The sequence below is a fragment of the Rhinatrema bivittatum genome, chromosome 4 (assembly GCF_901001135.1).
Source record: "Rhinatrema bivittatum chromosome 4, aRhiBiv1.1, whole genome shotgun sequence".
Taxonomy (NCBI): domain Eukaryota; kingdom Metazoa; phylum Chordata; class Amphibia; order Gymnophiona; family Rhinatrematidae; genus Rhinatrema; species Rhinatrema bivittatum.
This window is the reverse complement of record NC_042618.1, coordinates 342,457,059-342,480,464: the sequence shown is the minus strand read 5'-3', so window position 1 is coordinate 342,480,464 and position 23,406 is coordinate 342,457,059. Positions and strand designations below refer to the sequence as shown.

The 23,406-nt window shown below is 44.7% G+C and overlaps 1 protein-coding gene across 1 annotated transcript in view; it reads left to right on the top strand.

Annotated features, from left to right (window-relative positions):
- The window catches only part of NUP85 (nucleoporin 85), a 108,351-nt gene that overhangs the window by 4,503 nt on the left and 80,442 nt on the right, over positions 1-23,406 (top strand). The window contains exons 2-4 of the mRNA XM_029600559.1: positions 987-1,080; positions 1,295-1,457; positions 18,950-19,020. Coding sequence (XP_029456419.1) covers positions 987-1,080; positions 1,295-1,457; positions 18,950-19,020 — 328 coding nt within the window. The remainder of the gene's footprint in view (positions 1-986; positions 1,081-1,294; positions 1,458-18,949; positions 19,021-23,406) is intronic.

Sequence of the window (23,406 nt, the reverse complement as noted above, 5' to 3'; positions counted from 1 at the left end):
GCAAAATTGAGCGTCCGGTTTTCAACCCTCGAGCCGCGGGCTGATTTTAAATTTTTCTATTTTAAATTTATTTTTTACTTTTGGGACCTCCGACTTAATATCGCCATGATATTAAGTCGGAAAGTGTACAGAAAAGCAGTTTTTACTGCTTTTCTGTACACTTTCCTGGTGCCGAGAGAAAGTAATGCCTACCTTTGGGTAGGCGTTAATTTCTGAAAGTAAAATGTGCGGCTTGGCTGCACATTTTACTTAGTGAGTCGCACGGGAATAACTAATAGGGCCATCCACATGCATTTGCGTGTTGCGGGCGCTATTAGTTTTCGGGGGTTTGGATGCGCGTTTTCGACTCGCTATTACCCCTTACTGAATAAGGGGTAAAGCTAGCGCGTCGAAAACGCGCGTCCAACTGCGGGTTAACAGTGCGCTCCGCACTGTACTGTATAGGCCTGTTTGGCCAGGATGGCCATTGCTTTCATAAATTAAAAAACTACCTATTTTAAGTTTCCTATTGTTAACACATTTGGTACTTTATGATATAGTATTACTAAGTGTTTTTTTCCATTAGACACAAAATGAGAGAGAACCTTTAGTACATCTGAAATAAAATGTATACACTTATTATGGAATAGAGAAAGAAGTCAGGAGAGGTAGAAACATTGTTCCCACCCTGATCTGTAGGGATGTACGTTTTAGAAATAATAATTTTATGCAGAAGTAGATGGGAATCCATTATAGGGATTTGAGAAAAGGTGTGTTACATGGTTGAAACAGAGCTGGACGTAGATAAGTCACACAGCTAAATTTTGAACAGGTCTTTATTAATAAATTTCTGTTTATTGCAACACAAATTGACAAAATAATCAGTTGTTACAGTTTTGCACATTGGAGGAGCTTAATATGTAGCAGAGTTTACAAAAAAAGTTTTCATGGGTTGTGTTCCTTGTACTGATGTGAATAATATTGGCTTGCTATTTTGTCTTCCACAGCTGATTTCTGGGGTAAACTCTAAGAAGAGGCGCATGGGATTTGACTGGGGACCTGGAGAGATCCTTGTGTTTGAAACGTGGTATGAAAACAAAAGTAAGAATCTTTTTGTAAAAATTGGTTAATATTTTTGTCTAGCTGTGCCTGTCTGTTATATATATTGTCTTGAACAGATTTTAAGTCAGTCTTTTAAAGTCTAGATTTTTTTTTTTTATGGGGTCACTAAGTGATCAACAGGGTCTGCTATCCATACAGATAAAGTATATACATACAGTTTGAGGTTTTGATCCCTTTCTATGATATTTTCCAGGGACTGGTGAGAAAGGGGTTGGGTGCCCTTTTATTCGTATTGTACAAAGAGATGAAGATGTGTACTCCCCTGTTCTGCGTAAACTTTTTAACGAATCCCATGGTATCTTTGTGGGGCTTCAGAAGAGTGAGGAGGAACTTCCCAGCAAGTCAAGGAAAACACAGTAAGTGTTCTGTTTTTGTTTTTTTGGTGGACTGCCAGTTTCCTCCTGCTGCTTTGGGCTTCTGGTTCAATTGAAAGTTGCCTCTGTTCAGCTGTGGCACCATGAGCCTTCATCTGCACCCACCCAAGGACTTTTGTCTTGTTTTATATCCCCTCCCAGCTCACTTAGCCCAGTCATCTCATGACAGTCTTTGGCCAGGCTCCTTTCAGATCTCTGCAATTGTGGATCCTAAGTCCAGCCACTGGGTGTTTTGGTTGTGCAGTGTCTGGTACTCCCTCCCTTATGGGTTGTGAATGCTGCCTCTCCAGCAAGCACAGCCCCAGCTAACCTGAGGAACAGAGTCCCAGCCCAGGAATCAAACCCAAGTCATCCACATGGCAGTGTCTACTTTGCTATGCCCAAGATTCTGTTTCCCTTCTGCTTTCCTTCCAGAAGAGTTGCCTTTGTCAGTATTTTTGTGTAATCTCTCCTGAAGGATATCAATACTGTGTCTGTGCTAGAACTACTGCCTAGTGCAGATGCAGTGGTTGGCTGTGCTGGAGATGGGGGATATAGGCTGACAAAAAGAAGAATCCCTAATGACTCTGCATCGTAGTCTGCTAATGTCTGCGCCTTGTCCCATTAATTCTTCATTACCCATGATGGAGCCATCTGCTGCTTGAGGGACAGTTTTTAAATGATATTGGAAAAGCAGAGGACCTGTTCAAATATTATTGAATTATAACAGAATGTGTCCTCTTTCCTGCATGCTCGGAGGTCTGTATTCAACCGCGCAGGGAGCAGAAAATGTACCTGGCTAACTTTACCCAGATAGCTTCAGGTGAGTTTGCTGCATCCATCTTGGTTGGCCTCAGAACAGTGCCCCCGGGCAAAGTATTTCTTCAGCAGCAGAGGATTCACAAGCTGTAGCGTCAGGTCAGTTTATTCCTGAAGGACCAAAGCCATACAGTCTGGATGTATTTACACCTTCCATGGCAGCAACCATAGAGGTAGTCCTCTGGGCGAGAGCTCATATGAGACCACTACAGGAGGGTCTTCTTTCCAAGTTGTTGCAGCAGCAGGGATAGTTCAAGCGACTCCCTCTTTTAGCCAAGGCACAAGGCAGGGTAGGCTGGTGGCTGTCCAGGACTAACCTAGAGACTCTTCCCCCCCCCCCCCCTTTGCAATGGATAACATTCTCCAAGGATGCCAGCAGGAAAGGATAGGGGGCACCTTGCGAAACATACATAGCACAAGGCCGCTGGTCCCTGCAGGAGGCAAGATGGTCAATGAATGCCTTGGAGACAATGGCAGTCCGGCTGGCGTTAGAGGTTTCAGGAAAAAGTCCGGGAAGAGCTGATGCAATGGGCAGAGAAGTACCTGCAAGACATCTCCGCAACCCATATAGCAGGATCACAGAATGATGAAGCAGATATTTTAGTTGCCAAGAGCTGGACCCAGGGGAATGGGAGCTGGCAGATGTTGCCTTCCAGCAAATAGTAGTCAGATGGGGACGTCCCAGTTAGGACTTGATGGCAACCCACAAAAATACAAAGGCAGAACAGTTCTTCAGCAAGTCAAGAAGCTGCCTAGCCTAGCCAGGGGAATGGATGCACTAATGCAGTCCTGGCCGCAAGGAGTGCTTTGTACATATTCCCGCTGGGGTCGTCAGAAAAATTGCCAGTCACCCAGGAACAGTAGTATTGGTGGCCCTGGATTGGCCAAGGTGTCCTTGGTATGCAGACCTTCTCAGGTGCAGCATATCAGAACCTTAAAATTCAGACCAATTGTAGGACTGCTTCATCAGGGCCCAGTGTACAATGGAAGATCCAAGTCCCTTCTCACTTACGGCCTAGCTATTGAAAGGCAGGGCTTGTGGAAGAGGGGGGTACTCGAAACAAGTAATCTCTACATTATTAAAGGCACGGAAAACTTCCACCTCCCGAGTGTACACAAGAGTTTGGAAATGCTTTCAGCACTGGTGTCAACAGCGGGCCGCCATTCCAAGAAAGTCAGAATTGCCAGTTACCTTGCAGTTCCTGCAGGCAGGCCTGGAGAAAGGCCTAGCGGTAAATTCTTTTGAGTACAGGTGGCAGCAATTTCCTGCTTTAGATCATTAAAGGAGGCCCTATAGGAGCTCAGGTGGATATATCTAGATTTCTAAAAGATGCAAATTGAGTATGCCCTCTGAGAAGAAACTAGGTGCCAGCATGGGACCTAAACTTGGTGCTGAGAGCACTAACCCAGCCGCTCTTTGAGCCAGTCAAGCAGGCATCAATAAATGACCTCACACTAAAAACGGTGTTTTTGGTGGCAATCTGTTCAGCTAGGAGAATCTCAGAGCTGCAAGCCTTGTCATGCAGGGACCCATATTTGTCATTTTCCAGAGAGAAAGTCACAATTAGAAACAGAGAAATGTAGGGGGGAAGTGACGTCACCCTACTGAATGGCTGCCTAGGGCAATCGCTCCTGACCCCGCCACTAAAATCCACTGCATAGCGTGAGCATCGAGTCGCTTAAGACAGTTAAATTTATCCTATTCGGCTGCCTAAAGAGTCCTGATGTCGGTGAGGAAGAAAATTATTGATTTAAAGCAATATTCTTTTGAAAATCTCACCAAAGCCTGCTGACGCCATGCCGACCGAGGATACGGGACGGGAAGATGGCGGCCGGGAAGTCCCGATGCTGGATAGAGGAGATCTCAAGATATCTTCCCAACCTGCGATCGACTTGCCGCTTTCCCGAGGCGATTTTCAGGCCTGGTTTGGAGACCTGAAGGCAGAAATGGGATCAATGAAGGAAGAAATTAAACTGATGGTATCTGATCTCCGGCGGGACCATGAAGAGCTGGGAGGTCGTGTCAGCGCGGCGGAGCTGAGGGTCAGCGAAATAGAAGATACTCAAACCCTGCTGCAACAGGAAGAAAAACAACTTACTGAGGATAATTTAGCATTAAGAGACTGGCTGGATGATTTAGAAAACCCTTCGCAGAGAAAAAACTTGAGATTCCGTGGGGTCTCGGAGGAACCCGCTTACACAGACTGCACTGTAGTCATCAAGGATATTTGCAATCTCCTACTTTATAACAGCGATCTGCCGGAAGGCAGTAATGGGCCTATTTTGGAGAGGGCACACCGGGCCTTAGCGAAGCCACGTGGCAGTCTGCCCCGGGACATCATAGTGTGCTTCCATTCGTTCCAAGTGAAGGAGAACGTACTGGCCAGTGTGCGTAAACGGAAAGAAATTGTGTGGCAGGGGTATAACATCGAGGTCTTCCAGGACTTATCTTTCCAGACCATAAAGCGAAGACGAGAATTCAAGGATATAGTGAGCGCCCTTCGCCAAGGGGATATCAGATATAGGTGGCTTTTTCCCTTTGGATTGGCATTTACCATCCAAGGGGTCAGTTCCAGAGTTAAAACTGTCGAGGAAGCTTGTCAAATCTTAACAACTGCGGGCTTAGAGGCACCAAAAGAACCGAATCCCGGGTCAGCTAACCACTCGGATTTGACAGGCGTGCACCAGCGATGGCAACGGGTTCAGTCCGGTGGGAAACGGCTGAGATGGCAATCCGGGGGATCTGCATCTTCAAAAGACACTAACGGCTGACCAAGCAACATTTGGGAATAGTCTATGTAAATGGAAACATCTTCCTGGCGACTCGAGGACAGATGAAGTTTATATCATCTACTAGCAGATATTTTAGTATATTGGCTACTTCAGAGACCGTTATGTAGCAGTGGTATTTTTTCAGGTTTTTTTTCTGTTATAGAAATATGGCAGGTCGGGGATGGGCTCCAGGGAGCATTTGGGCGTGACCATCCCTCTTATATATGGGGTTGGGGGGAGGAAGAAGAGGTAAGGGGGGGGAGGGAGAATGTATTATTAGGTGGGATATTCTTGGAGGGGGGAAGGTGCAGAGGGATAGTCTTTACTGGGGAGTGGGGATCCACTACCCTTGGCTCTTGGGAAGGATGTCCTCTAGGGCAGTTGAGTTTCTTATGATTATATAAATGGCAAATCTAAAAATCACTTCGTGGAATGTAAAAGGCTTAAATTCTTATATTAAGCGGAAGAAATTATTAGCGGATGCTACTTCCTCACATGTAGACGTTGTTTTATGTCAAGAAACACATCTCAAGAAAAAACATGAACGCTTATTGATGTCGCCCCAATTCCTAACTCAATTTTTTGCTTCAGCCACTAAGGGCACTAAGTATTGTGGAGTGGGCATATTATTTGCTAAAGCACTAGTAATAGACGTGATTTCTGTTATCCGAGATGTAAATGGCAGGTACATTTTGGTGAAATTTCGGTTAGGGGAATCAGTTATTTACTATTGGCAATGTTTACTGTCCAAACACAGGCCAAGGGCATTTTTTTAGATACCTTGTCTGGCGTACTGGCACATTGGGCAGATGGCTCGATAATCATAGAGGGCGATTTCAACATGAAACGATATCCATTTCTAGATCATAGTGGACGGGGAGGCGTAGTCACTAAAGCCCATAGGGTGAGTCTCAAAGCTTTGATGGCCAATTGGGGCCTTATCGATATATGGAGGCTCTTTCATCCCACAGAACGGAACTATACTTTTTTCTCCAAAGTGCACAATATATACTCCCGTATTGATTTCATTTTAGTGGATAAGGGGTTGGTTAGTAAAGTAAAGCAAATGGCCATTGAGCCCATTACGTGGTCAGACCACGCTGCGGTATCGCTTACACTTACAATAACATCTACCCTGGGCACTAAGGGCCATTGGAGATTAAATGAAAGCCTTCTGGAAGACAAGGAGTTCTGTACAAATTTGAAGGAGGTAATAGGACACTATTTGACGGAAAATGATATAGGTGAGGTCCCCAAAGGTACCATATGGGACCGTTTTAAAACTGTAGCCAGGGGACACTTGATTGCCCACGCCTCGTATGTAAAACGTGACAGAGACAAGAAACGATTAGACCTTTTGACTAAGATTGGGAAATTAGAACTCCGGCATAAAAGGAATTTGGATTTGGCACTGGGGAGGGAGCTGGATAATTTACGTAGGGAATTACACAACTTAGATGCAAAGACTATTACCTTTAATTTGGATAAATTACGCCAGGAACATTTCGAAGGGGACAATAAAGCAAGTAGGCTCTTGGCTTGCTCATTAAAAGCAAGGATGTTGCATAATCAGTTTTAAAAATCAAAGACAGACAGGATAACCTGGTTATAGAGAATGAGTTGATGCAGTCTAGGTTCTCCCAATTTTATCAAGAACTCTATCAAGCAAGACAGAACATTACTCAAAGCCAAATTGATGAGTATCTTGCAGGGGTGAGATTCCCAAAAATCGATGATTGCGGTGAACGCAGTTTAAACAAAGAGATAACCATTGAGGAAGTGGAGGTAGCAATAACGGATTTGAAAATGGGCAAATTGCCGGGATTGGATGGCTTCACAGCCAGGTTTTATAAAAAGTTAGTTTCCAAAATTGCTCCAACATTGGCAGCGGTGTTTAATGCTCTCCTCGTTGGGGGCTGTATAGCACCAGAGGCTAACAGGGCAGGCATTACGGTACTCCCTAAACCGGGGAGAGATGCCACCCTATGTGGGTCTTATAGGCCCATCTCTCTCTTAAATTTAGATTTAAAAATATTAGCGAAAATATTAGTCGTGAAAGGTGGAGTGAAATACCTGGGGGTAATGGTAGGCGATCAGCTAGAAGATCTTTATAAACTTAATTATGAGAAGATTTGGGGGTCCATCCAGAAAGACTTGCAAATTTGGGACAGGCTTCCGCTTTCATGGTTGGGGAGGATCAATGTGGTGAAAATGAATATTCTACCGAGGTTGGGCTATCTATTTCAGACTCTACCCATTCTGGTTTCTGACGCTCGGCTTACCCAATGGCAACGCAAATTGTTTCACTATATCTGGAGAAGGAGGTCACCAAGGGTAAACAAGGAGATTATGATGAGGCCAAGAAAAAAAGGGGGTTTGGGGGTTCCTTGCCTGCAAAGATATTATTTGGGGGCACAGTTACGGGCAATTATAAACTGGCATCTTACTGGACTAGAAGCGATGGGTGGGGTTGGAGGCTGCACTGATGGAGGTTTCTTCCTTACACCTGCTAGTTTGGCTTCCAAAATCTAGTCGTATTCACTCGAAGATGATACCTCCAACAGTAGCACTCACGTTCCGACTCTGGGATAAATGGAAGCCCTACTTGGTGGGCCAGAGGACCCATTTTTTCAGTTCCCCAATTTTTTTCAATATGGATTTCATACTGGGATGTACAAGAACCGGGGAACGACATTGGGCTAGCAAGGGTTGTTTGCGGCTAGGGCAAGTCTGGAAGGGGACTCAGGTCAAAACGTTTGAGGAAATGGTGACGGAGTTTCATTTCACCAATTCAGATGTATTCTTTTCTCTACAACTGGGGCATTATATTTCTAGGTCGGGCATACATGCAGATCTATCCCAAAGCAAAACTTTGTTCGAGGGGCTTTGTGATAAAGCACATTTTGCCACTAAGGTGATTGCGACCTTGTATAACATGCTTTTTTCAAAAGCCTCTCCATCAGCTCATGTGCAAGCATGGGAAAAGGATATAGGAAGGCATTTCACTGACAAAGACTGGGAGATCTGCTATATTAACATTCAAAAGAGTTCCATCTCCGCTCGTATAATTGAACAGGGCTATAAATTACTATATAGATGGCATTTACCACCCACTAAGCTTGCTAAATTTACCAAGTCGGCATCTGATAAATGTTGGAGGGGTTGTGGCAACGTAGGTACATATTTTCACATGTGGTGGGAGTGCCCTGTTGTAGCGCAATTCTGGGTGGAGATGAAACAGCTCATTGAGTGTATGACTGCATCCAGTATAGTACTGGATCCCGCTATGGTGTTTTTAGGGATTCCCACTTTGGATACAGGAGTCCACCTGCCCTTTGTAGCACAGCAAATAGTGATAGCAGCACGAGGGGTACTAGCTTACTCCTGGAAAGACCCACAGGCACCGCAGTTATTAAAAGTCACACAGCGACTGCAGAAAATCTATGGTTTAAGTCACTTAACAGCGATTCGACATAACTGGTTATCCAAATTTGAGAAATTGTGGAACCTGTATATTCAGTGGACGGGACCTATAAGGCGACTTCAGAGGAGGTAGATACTAGTACAGTAACCCATTGACTGCCTGCTGCTGCATACCCTATTGTTTATTTCTGAATACTTATGTTCCCTTATATTTTTCTCTTATACTTCACATTTCCCACTCGTGTTATTTTAGGGCGTGGGGGGGGGGGGGGGGGGAAGGGGGTTGGGGGTACAGAGTACTGAAAAAATAACAAAAATGGACAATGGTGACGGTGTTTCTTAGGCATGACGGTGTTCTTATAAGTCCAAAAGAAAACTATACACAAAGGATAGAAGACACTTTCATACTAGTTCAGTTTATTATATTTTATTATATTCTATTTTCTTGTATTGTACAGTATTTTATTGCTTCTGTATTCCATGACGCTGTATGGTATTGGGCTATAAGGTATTTTGGTTGCAGAGATGTATACAGCTGCTGTAGGGGTTTATAGTTCGAGTTATGTCATGCACATCTTTATGTTGTAACTGCCTATTGTCCAATAAAAAAAATTTTCATCAAAAAAAAATAAAATAAACAAGGGCCCTGACTTTTACAGTCTGAGAAACTAAGTATGGGGGTGACCTGTACAGCTCAGCAGGTGCTGCTGTGGGCTTGCTGGGCAGACTGGATGGACCATTTGGTCTTTTCTGCTGTCATTTCCATGTTTCTACATTTCTCTGTTTCCACCAGCGCCTGCTCAGGGTCCTGAACTGCCTCATCCGGGTCCCCTCTTTGAGGATCCTTGCTAAAAGAGTCCTCTGGAGTTTCCGCTTTGGTCTGGGGTCCTGAAGGATGCAGAAGACTCCTAGATCTCGTGGCCCCCTGGAGCTCTGAGACCCTGGGCATCTTGGGAGTTGAGGCCTCCTCCTTCCCCGGGGCTGTAGGCTTCTTAAGCAATCTGGGGGAAACCCCTCTCTCCCTACGTCATTTCGCTGATTTTCTGGCCTTAAAGGCCTTATGCAGGAGGAGAACAAAGTCTGAGGAGGAAGATGATGAGTCTGAGCCCTCTCCGGGCTCCTCTTCTGAAAAATCATCCTGCCCTCCCGCAAATCGGCCTTCCCCCCCCCCCCCCCCCGGAGGCCCCTGCCTGCGGGGATAAGGGGGCTTCCGGGGGGGATAAGGGGAGAGGAGAATCCTTCTCCGTGGCCAGTGCGGGAGTTGCGAAAGTCCGCAAAATGGCATCTGTTCCTGCGCTAAGTGGGAACGGGTCTTCCGAGGGCTGCTGCACCAAAATAGGCCTCCCAGGCTCCCAGCACGATGTACACTGAGCCCCCGAAATACTCCCCGATGTTCCCTCTCCACCAGGGAGGCACTTAATGCAAACTCTGCCATGAGAGAGCTGAGCATGCACATCACCACAGGCTGTACCGTACCCTCCTGCATAAGGCCTCCTTACCCATAAAGCAGGCCACACACTTGATCTGATCTTCATTAATACCAACATAGCCACCACCCAAACCTCCACCTGCACCCTGGTACCCTGGTCCGACCACTCCCTCATAAACACCACCCTCTCCATAAAGAAACAAACTCCCCCCCCACTCCCCATAATCACTCCTTCCAAGTCCACAAACCCTGCTCGAGAGAGGACTTAATAGAATCCTGCACTGACATCTTAAACAAGATTGATCTCACTAACCCCGATTCAGCTATAACCTCGTGGAACGACACAACCAAAAACATTGTGGACAAAATTTGCCCACTCAAAACAATAAATGTGAACCCCGCCTGGAGCAACAAAAAAGCACAGTTCACTCCTGAACTCAAGAAACTCAAAAACAACCTGAGAATAAAGGAAAGAAGATGGAGAAAGCACCCCTCCCCCTCTTTACTTGCCTCATACAAGACATCCATGCATGAATACAGGATCAACATCCTAAAAACGAAGCGTGACTTCCACGCACGCAAAATACACGACTATCAGTACAATGCCAAGGCCCTTTTCTCTCTGATATCCAACCTAACCGAGCCAACCCCCACTCACAATCCCGCCCTAGACACCAAAAACAAATGTGACAACCTAGCCTCCTTCCACAACAAAGTATCCAAACTGACAGCCAATTTTCCCCCGGACTTGTCCTTCACCTTGCCACCCCCCTCCAACAACACAGCCTGCTTTGACCATCTTGAAACCATATCATCATGTGAAATTAAATCACAATTAAGGAAAATCAACCCCTCCTCACATCCCATCCAAAATGCTACAAACCGTCCCTGAAACTATAGCCACAACCTTATCCGAAATCATCAACTGGTCCATCACCCATGGTGACGTCCCAACCGCTCTCAAGCTAGCGATTGTGAAACCAATCCTAAAAAAACCCAACCTCGACCCGTCAGAACTATCTAACTACCACCCAATCTCAAATTTACCACTACTAGCCAAAATTACTGAAAAGATAGTCAACTTTGAGTAGGAGGGTATACCTGTTGGCTGCCCATCTGTCAAGAATGGGTGACTGTGGGTCCTACCTGAGCCTAATGAATCTCCTTTTCTTGACTCCTGGTTTTTCTGTGATATTGGGGAATTATTTTCTGAGTAATGCAATGTGGGTGTAATACTTTTAATTGAAGCTAATTGATCTTTAATCTCAGTCGGCTCCTTTTTCAAGGAAGAGAGTACCTGAAGACTGGAGGATAGCAAATGTAACCCCAATATTTAAAAAGGGCTCCAGGGGCAATCCGGGAAACTACAGACCGGTTAGCCTGACTTCAGTGCCAGGAAAAATAGTGGAAAGTGTTCTAAACATCAAAATCACAGAACATATAGAAAGACATGGTTTAATGGAACAAAGTCAGCATGGCTTTACCCAGGGCAAGTCTTGCCTCACAAATCTGCTTCACTTTTTTGAAGGAGTTAATAAACATGAGGATAAAGGTGAACCGGTAGATATAGTATACTTGGATTTTCAGAAGGCGTTTGACAAAGTTCCTCATGAGAGGCTTCTAGGAAAAGTAAAAAGTCATGGGATAGGTGGCGATGTTCTTTCATGGATTGCAAACTGGCTAAAAGACAGGAAACAGAGAGTAGGATTAAATGGGCAATTTTCTCAGTGGAAGGGAGTGGACAGTGGAGTGCCTCAGGGATCTGTATTGGGACCCTTACTTTTCAATATATTTATAAATGATCTGGAAAGAAATACGACGAGTGAGATAATCAAATTTGCAATTGACACAAAATTGTTCAGAGTAGTTAAATCACAAGCAGATTGTGATAAATTGCAGGAAGACCTTGTAAGACTGGAAAATTGGGCATCCAAATGGCAGATGAAATTTAATGTGGATAAGTGCAAGGTGATGCATATAGGGAAAAATAACCCATGCTATAATTACACAATGTTGGGTTCCATATTAGGTGCTACAACCCAAGAAAGAGATCTAGGTGTCATAGTGGATAATACATTGAAATCGTCGGTTCAGTGTGCTGCGGCAGTCAAAAAAGCAAACAGAATGTTGGGAATTATTAGATAGGGAATGGTGAATAAAACGGAAAATGTCATAATGCCTCTGTATCGCTCCATGGTGAGACCGCACCTTGAATACTGTGTACAATTCTGGTCGCCGCATCTCAAAAAAGATATAATTGCGATGGAGCAGGTACAGAGAAGGGCTACCAAAAATGATAAGGGGAATGGAACAACTCCCCTATGAGGAAAGACTAAAGAGGTTAGGACTTTTTAGCTTGGAGAAGAGACGACTGAGGGGGGATATGATAGAGGTGTTTAAAATCATGAGAGGTCTAGAATGGGTAGATGTGAATCGGTTATTTACTCTTTCGGATAGTAGAAAGACTAGGGGGCACTCCATGAAGTTAGCATGGGGCACATTTAAAACTAATCGAAGAAAGTTCTTTTTTACTCAACGCACAATTAAACTCTGGAATTTGTTGCCAGAGGATGTGGTTAGTGCAGTTAGTATAGCTGTGTTTAAAAAAGGATTGGATAAGTTCTTGGAGGAGAAGTCCATTACCTGCTATTAAGTTCACTTAGAGAATAGCCACTGCCATTAGCAGTGGTAACATGGAATAGACTTAGTTTTTGGGTACTTGCCAGGTTCTTATGGCCTGGATTGGCCACTGTTGGAAACAGGATGCTGGGCTTGATGGACCCTTGGTCTGACCCAGTATGGCATTTTCTTATGTTCTTATGTTCTTCTTAACCTCCGCCTCACTTGGACACACATAACATCCTATCCCCGTCCCAGTTCGGATTCCGAAAATTTTTCAGCACTGAAACACTCCTAATATCTCTCACAGACACATTACTCAAAGGCATGGATAAAGGGCAAGCATACATCCTAGCCATGCTTGACATCTCCTCTGCCTTCGACACCGTCAACCACAAAATCCTACTAAACCAACTCTCGAACATAGGTATAACTGGTTCTGCCCACTGCTGGTTTAAATCTTACCTGGAAAACAGGCACTTCAAAGTCAAACTTAGCAACAACGAATCTGACCCCATCAAACTTACTCGAGGTGTATCCCAAGGCTCTGCCCTCTCCTCCACCCTCTTCAATATCTACCTGCTTACCCCTCTGCCACCTCTTAACTATCCTAGGCATCGCCCATTTCATCTATGCGGACGAAGTTCAAATTATCATTCCCATCACAGACTCACTATCCAGGGCCCTAAAAACCTGGAACATCTGCATCAACTCTATCAACCAACTCCTTACTATCCTCAACCTGGCACTCAACACCACCAAAACTGAACTCCTCATAATCTCTCACAATCAGCCCTCACTTAATCACATACTAACGAGCACCGCACCCCTCTCAGCCCCCTTCCCACAACACGTACTCAACCTGGGTGTTAACATTGACAACCAACTAAACCTAAAAACCCATGTAAAATCTACCTTAAAGGAATGCTACTTTAAACTGCATGTATTAAAGAAAATTAGACCCCTCCTACACACACACATGCCTTCCGCACTGTCCTACAAACCCTAATCTTTGCTAAAATTGACTACTGTAACTCCATCCTCATAGGACTCTCCTCCTCCACCATCATACCCCTCCAGTTATTACAGAATGCCACTGCCAGAATGCTAACCAACACCTGTAGAAGAGAGCACATCACGCCTATCCTCAGAGACCTCCACTGGCTCCCGATCTCCTCTAGAATCCTCTACAAAACCCTCTCCCTTATTCATAAAACATTACACAACCAAAGCATCTTCTGGCTAAACAACACATTCCTCTTCAACTCTTCTAACAGACCAACCAGATCTGCCTATAAAGGAACCCTTTACATTCCCTCTCCCAAAACCACACAATGGACCTCCACTAGAGACAGAGCACTCTCAATAGCAGGACCCATCAACTGGAACTCTATGCCACCCGAACTACGCATGGAACCATGCACACACAAGAGCTAGCCTACCCCTAACCCCTTCGCTCTTTCCCTGGTACTAACACGTTACATGACTCTGACTACAGTTTCAATTATATAATATATACATAAGTTATCTTCAATTCCACTGTATAACCTTCTGACACACTCTCAGACCATACCGTGTAATGTGTACATAGTTCTGTATATGTTTATATTTTTCCCTCAACACCTTATACTCTCTGCATACCATGTTTTTGTACACCCCCCCCCTTTTTTACCATGCCATGTAACCAAATCGTTCCATGTATTTTCTCTATCATGTTATACGTTATCTGTAAACCGATGTGATGTGCAAACGGCTATCGGTATATAAAAACCTTTAAATAAATAAATAAGCCACGTGGCATTGGAGCTGGCAGGGGAGGGGGGGTGAAGAAGCGTGAGAAAAAACAGCGACGGGGGAACCTGGAAAGAAAGAGAAACTCTCCCGCAGCCGAAACAAGACCCTCTCGAGTGCCCAGCCTACCTGCTGCAGCCTTTTAGTGCACTGCTTGGGCTCTCCTTCCCTTGCTTTCCTTTTTTTTTTAACTTTACTGGAAGAAACAGGCTGCAGACTCACCAGGTTCCTCTCAGGGTGAGTGAACCAAGCTTCCCAGTATCAACCCTGACCGGCTGATAAGGGTAGAGTAGGAGAAGGTCCCCGACCCTCTGCTCAAATGCCTCTAATACCAGAGGGGATGGTCCCACCAGGACCTAACAACCCCCTGGGAGGCTGTGGAATTTTCCTCTTTCCTTCTTCTTTCCTATAATTTGGTAATCCTTTTTTTTTTTTCAGTCAGACTGCAGGTTTTGCACTTCCACTATCTGCTGGAGACATAGAAATACTGATGGACTGCAGGTGGCACCTCATGGTATAGGGCAGTGTCAGTCAAAAACTTCTCTGTCTCCATCTGCTAGATGGAAGGCAAAACGCAGGAGTCTGGACTGAATCGGGTACGTACAGGGAACAGCATATTTCCCCCGTGCTTATTTGTTTCCCCAGACCGTAAAAGTCAGGGTCCTTGTTGGGTACTATCTGAATCCAGTTCCCCTTTTCCTCATTTCCCCCATGCTGTTGAAGCAGAGAGCAATGATGGAGTTGCATCAACCATATGAAGGCTTATTGGTTAAGGGTAGTAACTACTGCACCATCAAGTTACCCCCATGCACTCTATTCATTTCTGTCCTCTAGTCTTTAGGGATCCAGAGTGTTTATCCCTTGCCATTTTGAAATCTTTCACTGTTTTTGTCTTCACCTCCTCCTCCGGAAGGGCATTCCAGACATCCACCACCCTCTCCGTGAAGAAATATTTCCTGACGTTGGTTCTGAGTCGTCCTCCCTGGAGTTTCATTCTGTGACCCTTAGTTCTACTGATTTCTTTCCAGCAGAGAAGGTTTGTCGATTATTCATCATTAAAACCTTTCAGGTATCTGAAGGTCTGTATCATATCCCCCCTGCACCTCCTTTCCTTCAGGGTGTACATATTTAGGTCCTTCAGCCTCTCCTCATAAGTCATTTGATGGAGACCCCCCCCACCATTTTTGTCGCCCTTCTCTGGACCGCCTCCATCCTGTCTCTGTCCCTTTTGAGATGTGGTCTTCAGAGCTGAACACAGTACTCCAGGTGAGGCCTCACCAAGAACGTGTACAAGGGGATTATCACCTTTTTCTTACTGGTTATTCCGCTTTCTATGCAGCCCAGCATTCTTCTGGCTTTAGCTATCGCCTGGTCACATTGCTTCACTGTCTTCAGATCGGTAGATACTATCACTCCAAAGTCCCTCTCTTGGTCCGTGCATAACAGCCTTTCACCGCCCCATCACATACATCTCTTTTGGATTACCGCACCCCAGATGCATGACTCTGCGCTTCTTGCCATTGAATCCCAGCTTTCATATCTTTGACCACTGTTCAAGCTTCCTTAAATCATGTCTCATTCTCTCTACTCCTTCCAGTGTATCCACTCTATTGCAGATCTTAGTATCATTAGCAAATAGACACAATTTACCTTCTATCCCTTCCACAATGTCGCTCACAAAGATATTGAACAGAACCAGTCCCAACACCGATTCTTGTGGCACTCCACCTAACACTTCTCTCTTCAGAGTGGGTTCCATTTACCATTACACGCTGTCTTCTGTCTGTGAACTAGTTAGTAATCCATATCACCACCTTGGTGCTCACTCCCAAGCTTCTCATTTTATTCACAAGCCTCCTATGCGGGACCATATCAAAAACTTTGCTGAAATCTAAGTAGATCACATTGAGTGCTTTTCCTTGATCCAATTTTTTATTTACCCAATCTAAAAAATCAATCAGATTTGTCTGACAGGGCCTTCCCCTGGTGAATTCATGCTGCCTCGGGTCCAGCAATCCTCTTGACTGTAGATAGTTCACTATCCTTTCCTTCAAAAGTCTCTTCATTATTTTTCCCACCACCGAGGTGAAGCTAACTGGCCTGTAGTTTCCAGCCTCCTCTCTGCTATCACTCGCTCTTCTGCAATCACTTGACACTCCCGTTTCCAGGGATCTATTGAACAGGTTGTGCAGTGGACCCACCAGCTCTGAGCTCCTGCAGTATCCTGGATGAATCTCATCCAGCTCTATGGTCTTGTCCACTTTCAGTTTTCCTAGCTCTTCCCATACATTCTCCTCTGTAAACCCCCATCTCCTTCTACAGTCTTATCAACTTGTCTTTCTCTAGGGTCTTTAGTGAACACTGAACTGAAATTTTGTTTAATATTTCTGCCATTTCTTCATCTCTATACACTGTGCTCCTTATCACCTTTCAATTTTACTATACCACTTCGGGCCTCCCTTCCTTCTCTTATGTATCTGAAAAATGTGTCTCCTCTTTACCTCTTTGGCAATCCTTTCTTCTGCTTGAATTTTTGCTTTCCTGATTTCTTTGTTTGTCTCCCTCAGTTGTACAGATATTATTCCTTGTGTTCCTTTTTTTGGGATCCTTTATACTTCTCAAATGCTGTTCTTTTTTCCTTAATTTTTTCAGCCACTTCCTTAGAGAACCAGAGGTTTTCTTTTCCTTTTACTCTTCTTTAAGAACATAAGAAAATGCCATACTGGGTCAGACCAAGGGTCCATCAAGCCCAGCATCCTGTTTCCAACAGTGGCCAATCCAGGCCATAAGAACCTGGCAAGTACCCAAAAACTAAGTCTATTCCATGTAATCATTGCTAATGGCAGTGGCTATTCTCTAAGTGAACTTAATAGCAGGTAATGGATTTCTCCTCCAAGAACTTATCCAATCCTTTTTTAAACACAGCTATACTAACTGCACTAACCACATTCTCTGGCAACAAATTCCAGAGTTTAATTGTGCGTTGAGTAAAAAAGAACTTTCTCCGATTAGTTTTAAATGTGCCCCATGCTAACTTCATGGAGTGCCCCCTAGTCTTTCTATTATCCGAAAGAGTAAATAACCGATTCACATCTACCCGTTCTAGACCTCTCATGATTTTAAACACCTCTATCATATCCCTCCTCAGTCGTCTCTTCTCCAAGCTGAAAAGTCCTAACCTCTTTAGTCTTTCCTCATAGGGGAGTTGTTCCATTCCCCTTATCATTTTGGTAGCCCTTCTCTGTACCTTCTCCATCGCAATTATATCTTTTTTGAGATGCGGCGACCAGAATTGTACACAGTATTCAAGGCGCGGTCTCACCATGGAGCGATACAGAGGCATTATGACATTTTCCTTTTCTTTACTTTTTTAACATTTTCCGTTTCTTTACTTTTCTAACATATAAATTTGTTGCCTGCTCTTATCCAACATGGTGTCGCGTTTTCATAAGAATGAAGCAGTGATCCTGCCAAGTTTTGGAAAGAAGAGGGAGGGTGAGGAAGAAGCTGAGCATGAAAGGTCTGGATATAAGAAATATCCTGCTCAGCTATCTGGAGACCACCAACCACTTCAGAAAGTCGGATAGGTTGTTTGTGCCGTATGCAGGACCATGCAGAGGGGAGGCAGCGTCAAAGGCCTCTATTGCAAGATGGATTAAGGAGGCAGTAGCCTCGGTTTACGTTCTCAGGGAGAAGGTGCTGGAAGGTCTCAAGGCACACTCGAGCGCACGCAGCATCATGGGCAGAGTCCGGAGCAGTTTCGCCACTGGATATCTGCAAAGCAGTTACTTGGCCTCGCTACATTCCTTCACTAAACATAATGGGTTAAGCTTACAGGAAGAAAAGGATGCAGTGTTTGCCAGGGAGGAGATTAAGGCAGTTATGGAGCACTCCTGCCCGGGATGAATACTGCTTAGGTACCTCCCCATTGGTCTAGACTGGTCTGCAGGACATTGAGGATGAAATTGGTCCTTTCCTGCTAATTTCCTTTCCTTTAGTCCTGACATACTCCAGAACCCACCCTAAGAGGAATTTTTGTTTCTGTTTTTCCTTCTCATGCCTTATTTACGGTAATTATAAAAAAAAAAAAAGGACAATATTGAGAAATAGGGAGTAGGAACAGTAATTACTCCCTATGCTGTGAAAACCCAAGGAAGGGAAAGAACAACATTGTCTTGGATTTTGGTTTCTTTTTCTCAATGCATTTTTTTTTCATCATACCTTAAGACAAGGATATAGAGTGATTGTCTGCTTAGAGGGATAAATAGAATCTAAAAAAGTACCTTTCCAGGAAAAGGATATGCTAGTGCTTAGGCATATCAGGAAGGAACGTATATTCAGCTTGGGCAACAGACTACTGACTCTTCCTCCAACAGGACCATGTTATATAGAGAGGTGCTGTGAAGGCAAAGAGATTGGTCCTCTGCTGCCTCCTGCTGGTGGGAGGAAATCCCCCTGTTGGTCTGGACTAGTCTGTCAGGACTAAAAGAAAGGAAATTAGCAGGTAAGGCCTAATTTCACCATAAATCAATCCTATATACATGCCTTTTCTTTTTATGAATTGCAGAGTTGGGAAGACTTTATTGATGTCTAGCCAGTGCTTTGGTCTTTTATTTTTATTTTTTTTTTGTTTCTGGGATAGGTTGGTTCGAGTGAGTAAAAACTATCGGTCAGTCATCAGAGCCTGCATGGAGGAAATGCATCAGTTGGCAGGCAAGTGGTCCTTCAAGTTCTCTTCGCATTCATTTGCAACTCTTTTTACGGACTGTATGAGTGAAGCTGTTTTTTATTTACCATGTATTTGCCTTAGCACTTTTTACTTTTACATACCCATTCTCTGGGTCGGTGGTTCCCAAACTGTGGATCATGACATCCAAATCGGGCAACAGAAACAGAGCCGCCACTCCTATTACTACTACTTAGCATTTCTATAGCACTAACAGGCATACACAGCACTGCATCCTGCACTCAGCGGTGGTAGCATGGGGTCTGTATACCAGTGTGTATTCACAGATCTCGCCCGTGCTCCTGCATAGACTTCCAGTTAGCACTCACTGACTTAAGGCCCTGCTGCCATTGCTGTTTTCTAGTTTTGGGTAATTTGGAGGAGAAACGGATGAGGGAGTGGGGAAAGGGGGGTGTCATGAATTTTCATGCGCTAAAATGGATTCTTCCTTTTCATTTTACAGACAAATCCAGACAAGTGGGATATGTTTGCTGACTACTAGGTGGAGGCAGAGAACATCTTGCTCTTTTTGACATCATATTTCCCTGTATATTCTGGAATAGCAGGAAATGAAGTCAATAGTTCTTTGCCTCCGGCTAGGTGGTGGCAGAAGACTATACACGCTGTAGAGTTATGCTGGCAAGGTGTGAAAGCTGTTCTTGCCTCTTGAAATCCAGTTCCCATTTGAGCCTGGTGAAAACCTGAAATTGCTGCCTGCATAGAACTGGATGAAAAAAAAAAAAAAAGCCAGTCAAACGCTGAGAGCGCATTTGAGGCAGCATGGGTCTCCTTCCATGGCTGGCTTTGTGGCAGACAGAGGAAGAAAATGTCTCCTCTGTAGTAATAGGAAACAAGCTCAAAAGAAGGCTCTTTTTTTGCATGAAGTGTGACGCTCTGGATCCCCCCCGATAAATAAGCAGGCATGGTGGGCATTGCAAAGAATCGGAAGCTGTCTCAGAGGGCAGACACTGGTGAGGCAGTGTTGGGGGAGGAGCCAATGCCTGTGCAGTGACCCGAGGGAGAGATGTGGAAGGGGAACAAGTTGTTAACTCCCAGGCAGAAGTAGGCCCCAAAACGATGGAACAGGGAGAGTTTGCAGGGAGATGGAATTCTCCCCGGACAGAGAAATGAAGGGTAGCACTGGGTTGGAAACCAGAGTCCCTAGATCCCTTCTTGGATACTCCTGAAGAATGTGAGATGAGCAAATTGCCCTGGCTGGGAAAGGAGGGGCCCTTCTCCTCGGGCATCTCCCCGGGATATTTGCCCTCCTCCCATATCCTGCAGAGTTCAGGTGCTGAAGATCTGAAAGATCCTCAGGGCTTAGGAGAGGATTCAGAGGGGGAAATGAGAGCAAAGATGTTGCAGTGGGGCTCTCTAGAAAGGAAAATCTGGTTAAAGTCATTGTTAAGATGGCACAAGCCTTAGGATTAATAGAAGAAAGACAAAGGGCAAGGAGATCCCATCCTGTTAGCTATCAGTAAGCCTGCTAGAGCCTTTCCCCTCCATTCGGCCATAAAGGAAATGATTATGGCAGAGTGGGATACCTCGGATGCAGCCCTCAGGGCCAGGCATGTCGTTGGCAAGATGTACCTTATACAGCAAGGGGGGATAGAGCAGCTTTTTAAAATGCCGAAAGTCTTTCGGCATAATAGAAAGTCTTTCGGATAATAGAAAGACTAGGGGGCACTCCATGAAGTTAGCATGTGGCACATTTAAAACTAATCGGAGAAAGTTCTTTTTCACTCAACGCACAATTAAACTCTGGAATTTGTTGCCAGAAGATGTGGTTAGTGCAGTTAGTTTAGCTGTGTTTAAAAAAGGATTGGATACGTTCTTGGAGAAGAAGTCCATTACCTGCTATTAATTAAGTTGACTTAGATAATAACCACTGCTATTACTAGCAACGGTAACATGGAATAGACTTAGTTTTTGGGTACTTGCCAGGTTCTTATGGCCTGGATTGGCCACTGTTGGAAACAGGATGCTGGGCTTGATGGACCCTTGGTCTGACCCAGGATGGCATGTTCTTATGTTCTTATGGATACACCCATTGCAGCAGCAGCAAGGAGGACCACTGTTCAGATGGAAAGGAGCGTGGCCCTCAAGGATAAATTGGACAGAAAGATGGAATATTAAAGAGATCCTTTGAGAGAGTTAACCTGACTTTACAGGCAGCAATATGTGGTGGTTATGTAGCTACAGAATTGGTGAGATGGCTGCAGCGGTGGCACGAGAATGCCGAAGCAGTAGAGAACAGCGCAGACTTGGAGGCAGTCAAGGTTGAATGGGGGATAGCCTTTGTGGTAGATACACTGTATGATTTAATTAGGGCCTTGTCTAAACAAGTGGCAACAGTGGTCATGGCAAGGAGGACCTGCAGTTAAGACACTCGTCTGCAGATTTGGAGTCCAAGACCTGTCTTAGCAGACTACCTATTTAAGGGGTGCTTTCTATTTAGTGAAGAATTAGAGAGATTGGTGAAAGATCTAGGGGATTCCAAACACTTGAGGTTGCTGGAGGACTGAGCTAGTGGGCGTGCAAGAGGCCTCAAGGAGCGGATTAAAGAACCTAGACAGTATAGGCCAGTTAGGGGTGCATATCCACAAGGGAGAAGGCCCCATTCGAGACCTTCCTTTTGTGAAAACCAAGGAGGAGGTTGGGATAGATCCCTTGGAGTTTGGGAGAGCTCAGAGGTGCCAAATGAAGATATGGATGGGTCCTAGAGGTTATTCAACAGGGCTATGCCCTTGAATTTGTTGCTCCCCCCAAAAGTTTATTTGACGTTCCCATGCAGGTCCCAGATAAGGGAGTCATGCAGGCAATGGTAGAGCAGCTACTCACCCTGGAAAAGCGGTACTTCTGGTCCTTGAATCCAAAATACGCAAAGGATGCTATTCACTGTATTTTTTGATCCCAAAAAAGAGGGAATGTTCCATCTGGTGGTAGACCTATAGAGGGTCAATAGATATCTCAGAATATCTCATTTCAGGATGGAGATGCTAAGATCAGTAATGGGGATAGTTTGAAAAGGAGAATTTTTACTTCCCTGGACCATGGCGGAAGCTTACCTGCATATTCCCATCAGGGAAGCACACCAAAAGTATCTGAGGTTTGCAGTTAAGGAAAACCATAATCAATTCAAGGCCATGCCATTTAGGCTAGCCTCAGCGCTTTGCACTCTTACCAAGGTAATGATGATGGTGGTGGTATTACTAAGAATGCAAAGGATCCTGGTTCATCTATATTTGAATTGGCTCGTCAGGGCTAAGTTGAAGCAGGAAAGCAAACAGTCCACCCTAAGAGTGAGGCAAATCTTGGACACACTAGGGTGGGTAGTGAATAAAGCCTAAAGTCAGCTGCAGCCAGTTACAGTCCTTGGTGCAGTTGGGGTCACGCTTCGACACAAGTCTAGGGAAGGTCTTCATGACTCAGGAAAAGGTCAGGAAGCTCTAGGTTTAAGTGAGGAAATTAATGGCAAACAGGAGGCTCAGAGTGAGGGCCTACCTTCAGGTGCTAAGGTTGATAGCAGTGGCCATAAAACTGGTCCTCTGAGCAAGGCACATATGTGCCCTCTGCAAAGTTCACTGCTAACATGGTGGACCTGCAACATCAGGGGTACAAGAAAATACTTTTTCTTCCATAGGAGGCCAGAAGCAGCATCCAGTGGTGGTTGAATGATAAGTCTGAAGCCAACAACATGGGTTACATTGGTGACCGAGGCCAGCTTAGTAGATTGGGAGGTCCACTGTGAAGGACAGTTTAGCTCAGAGCAGGTGACAAATATCTTCAGAAAGTCAGACAGAATGTTTGCACTGTGGACGTCAGTGGAATGAGCAGGCGGTGTCTAAAGCATCCATTCCAAGATGGATCAAGGAAGCAATTGTGGCAGCATATATCAGGGAGGGCAAGCAAGTGCCTCCTAGTTTGAAAGCTCATTCAGCTAGAATCCAGGTCTTGTCATGAGCGGAATGTAAACTAGTTTCTCCACAGGATATTTATAGGGCAGCAACACAGTCCTCATTGCATTAGTTTGTAAAACATAAGTTGGATGTACTGATGGGAGAGGAGTCAATATTTGTCAGCAAAGTTTTAGAGGTCATTGAGACTTCATCCCATCCAGGATAGGCACTGCTTGGGCACATTCTAATTGTCTAGACTGGTCTGCAGGATGAAGTGGAAGGTGAAATTTAAATTTACCTGTTAATTTCCTTTACTTGAATCCTGACAGATCAGTCCAGAACCCACCTGGAGTAGTTAAGAAGGGTGGAGAAATCCGTTTGCGTTTTGCTTTTGCTTTCTGGCTTTTTTTTTTTTGACAGAGCGGGAAGAAAATAGTTTTGTTTGGTATTATGGCCTTGTCAGGTTACACATAC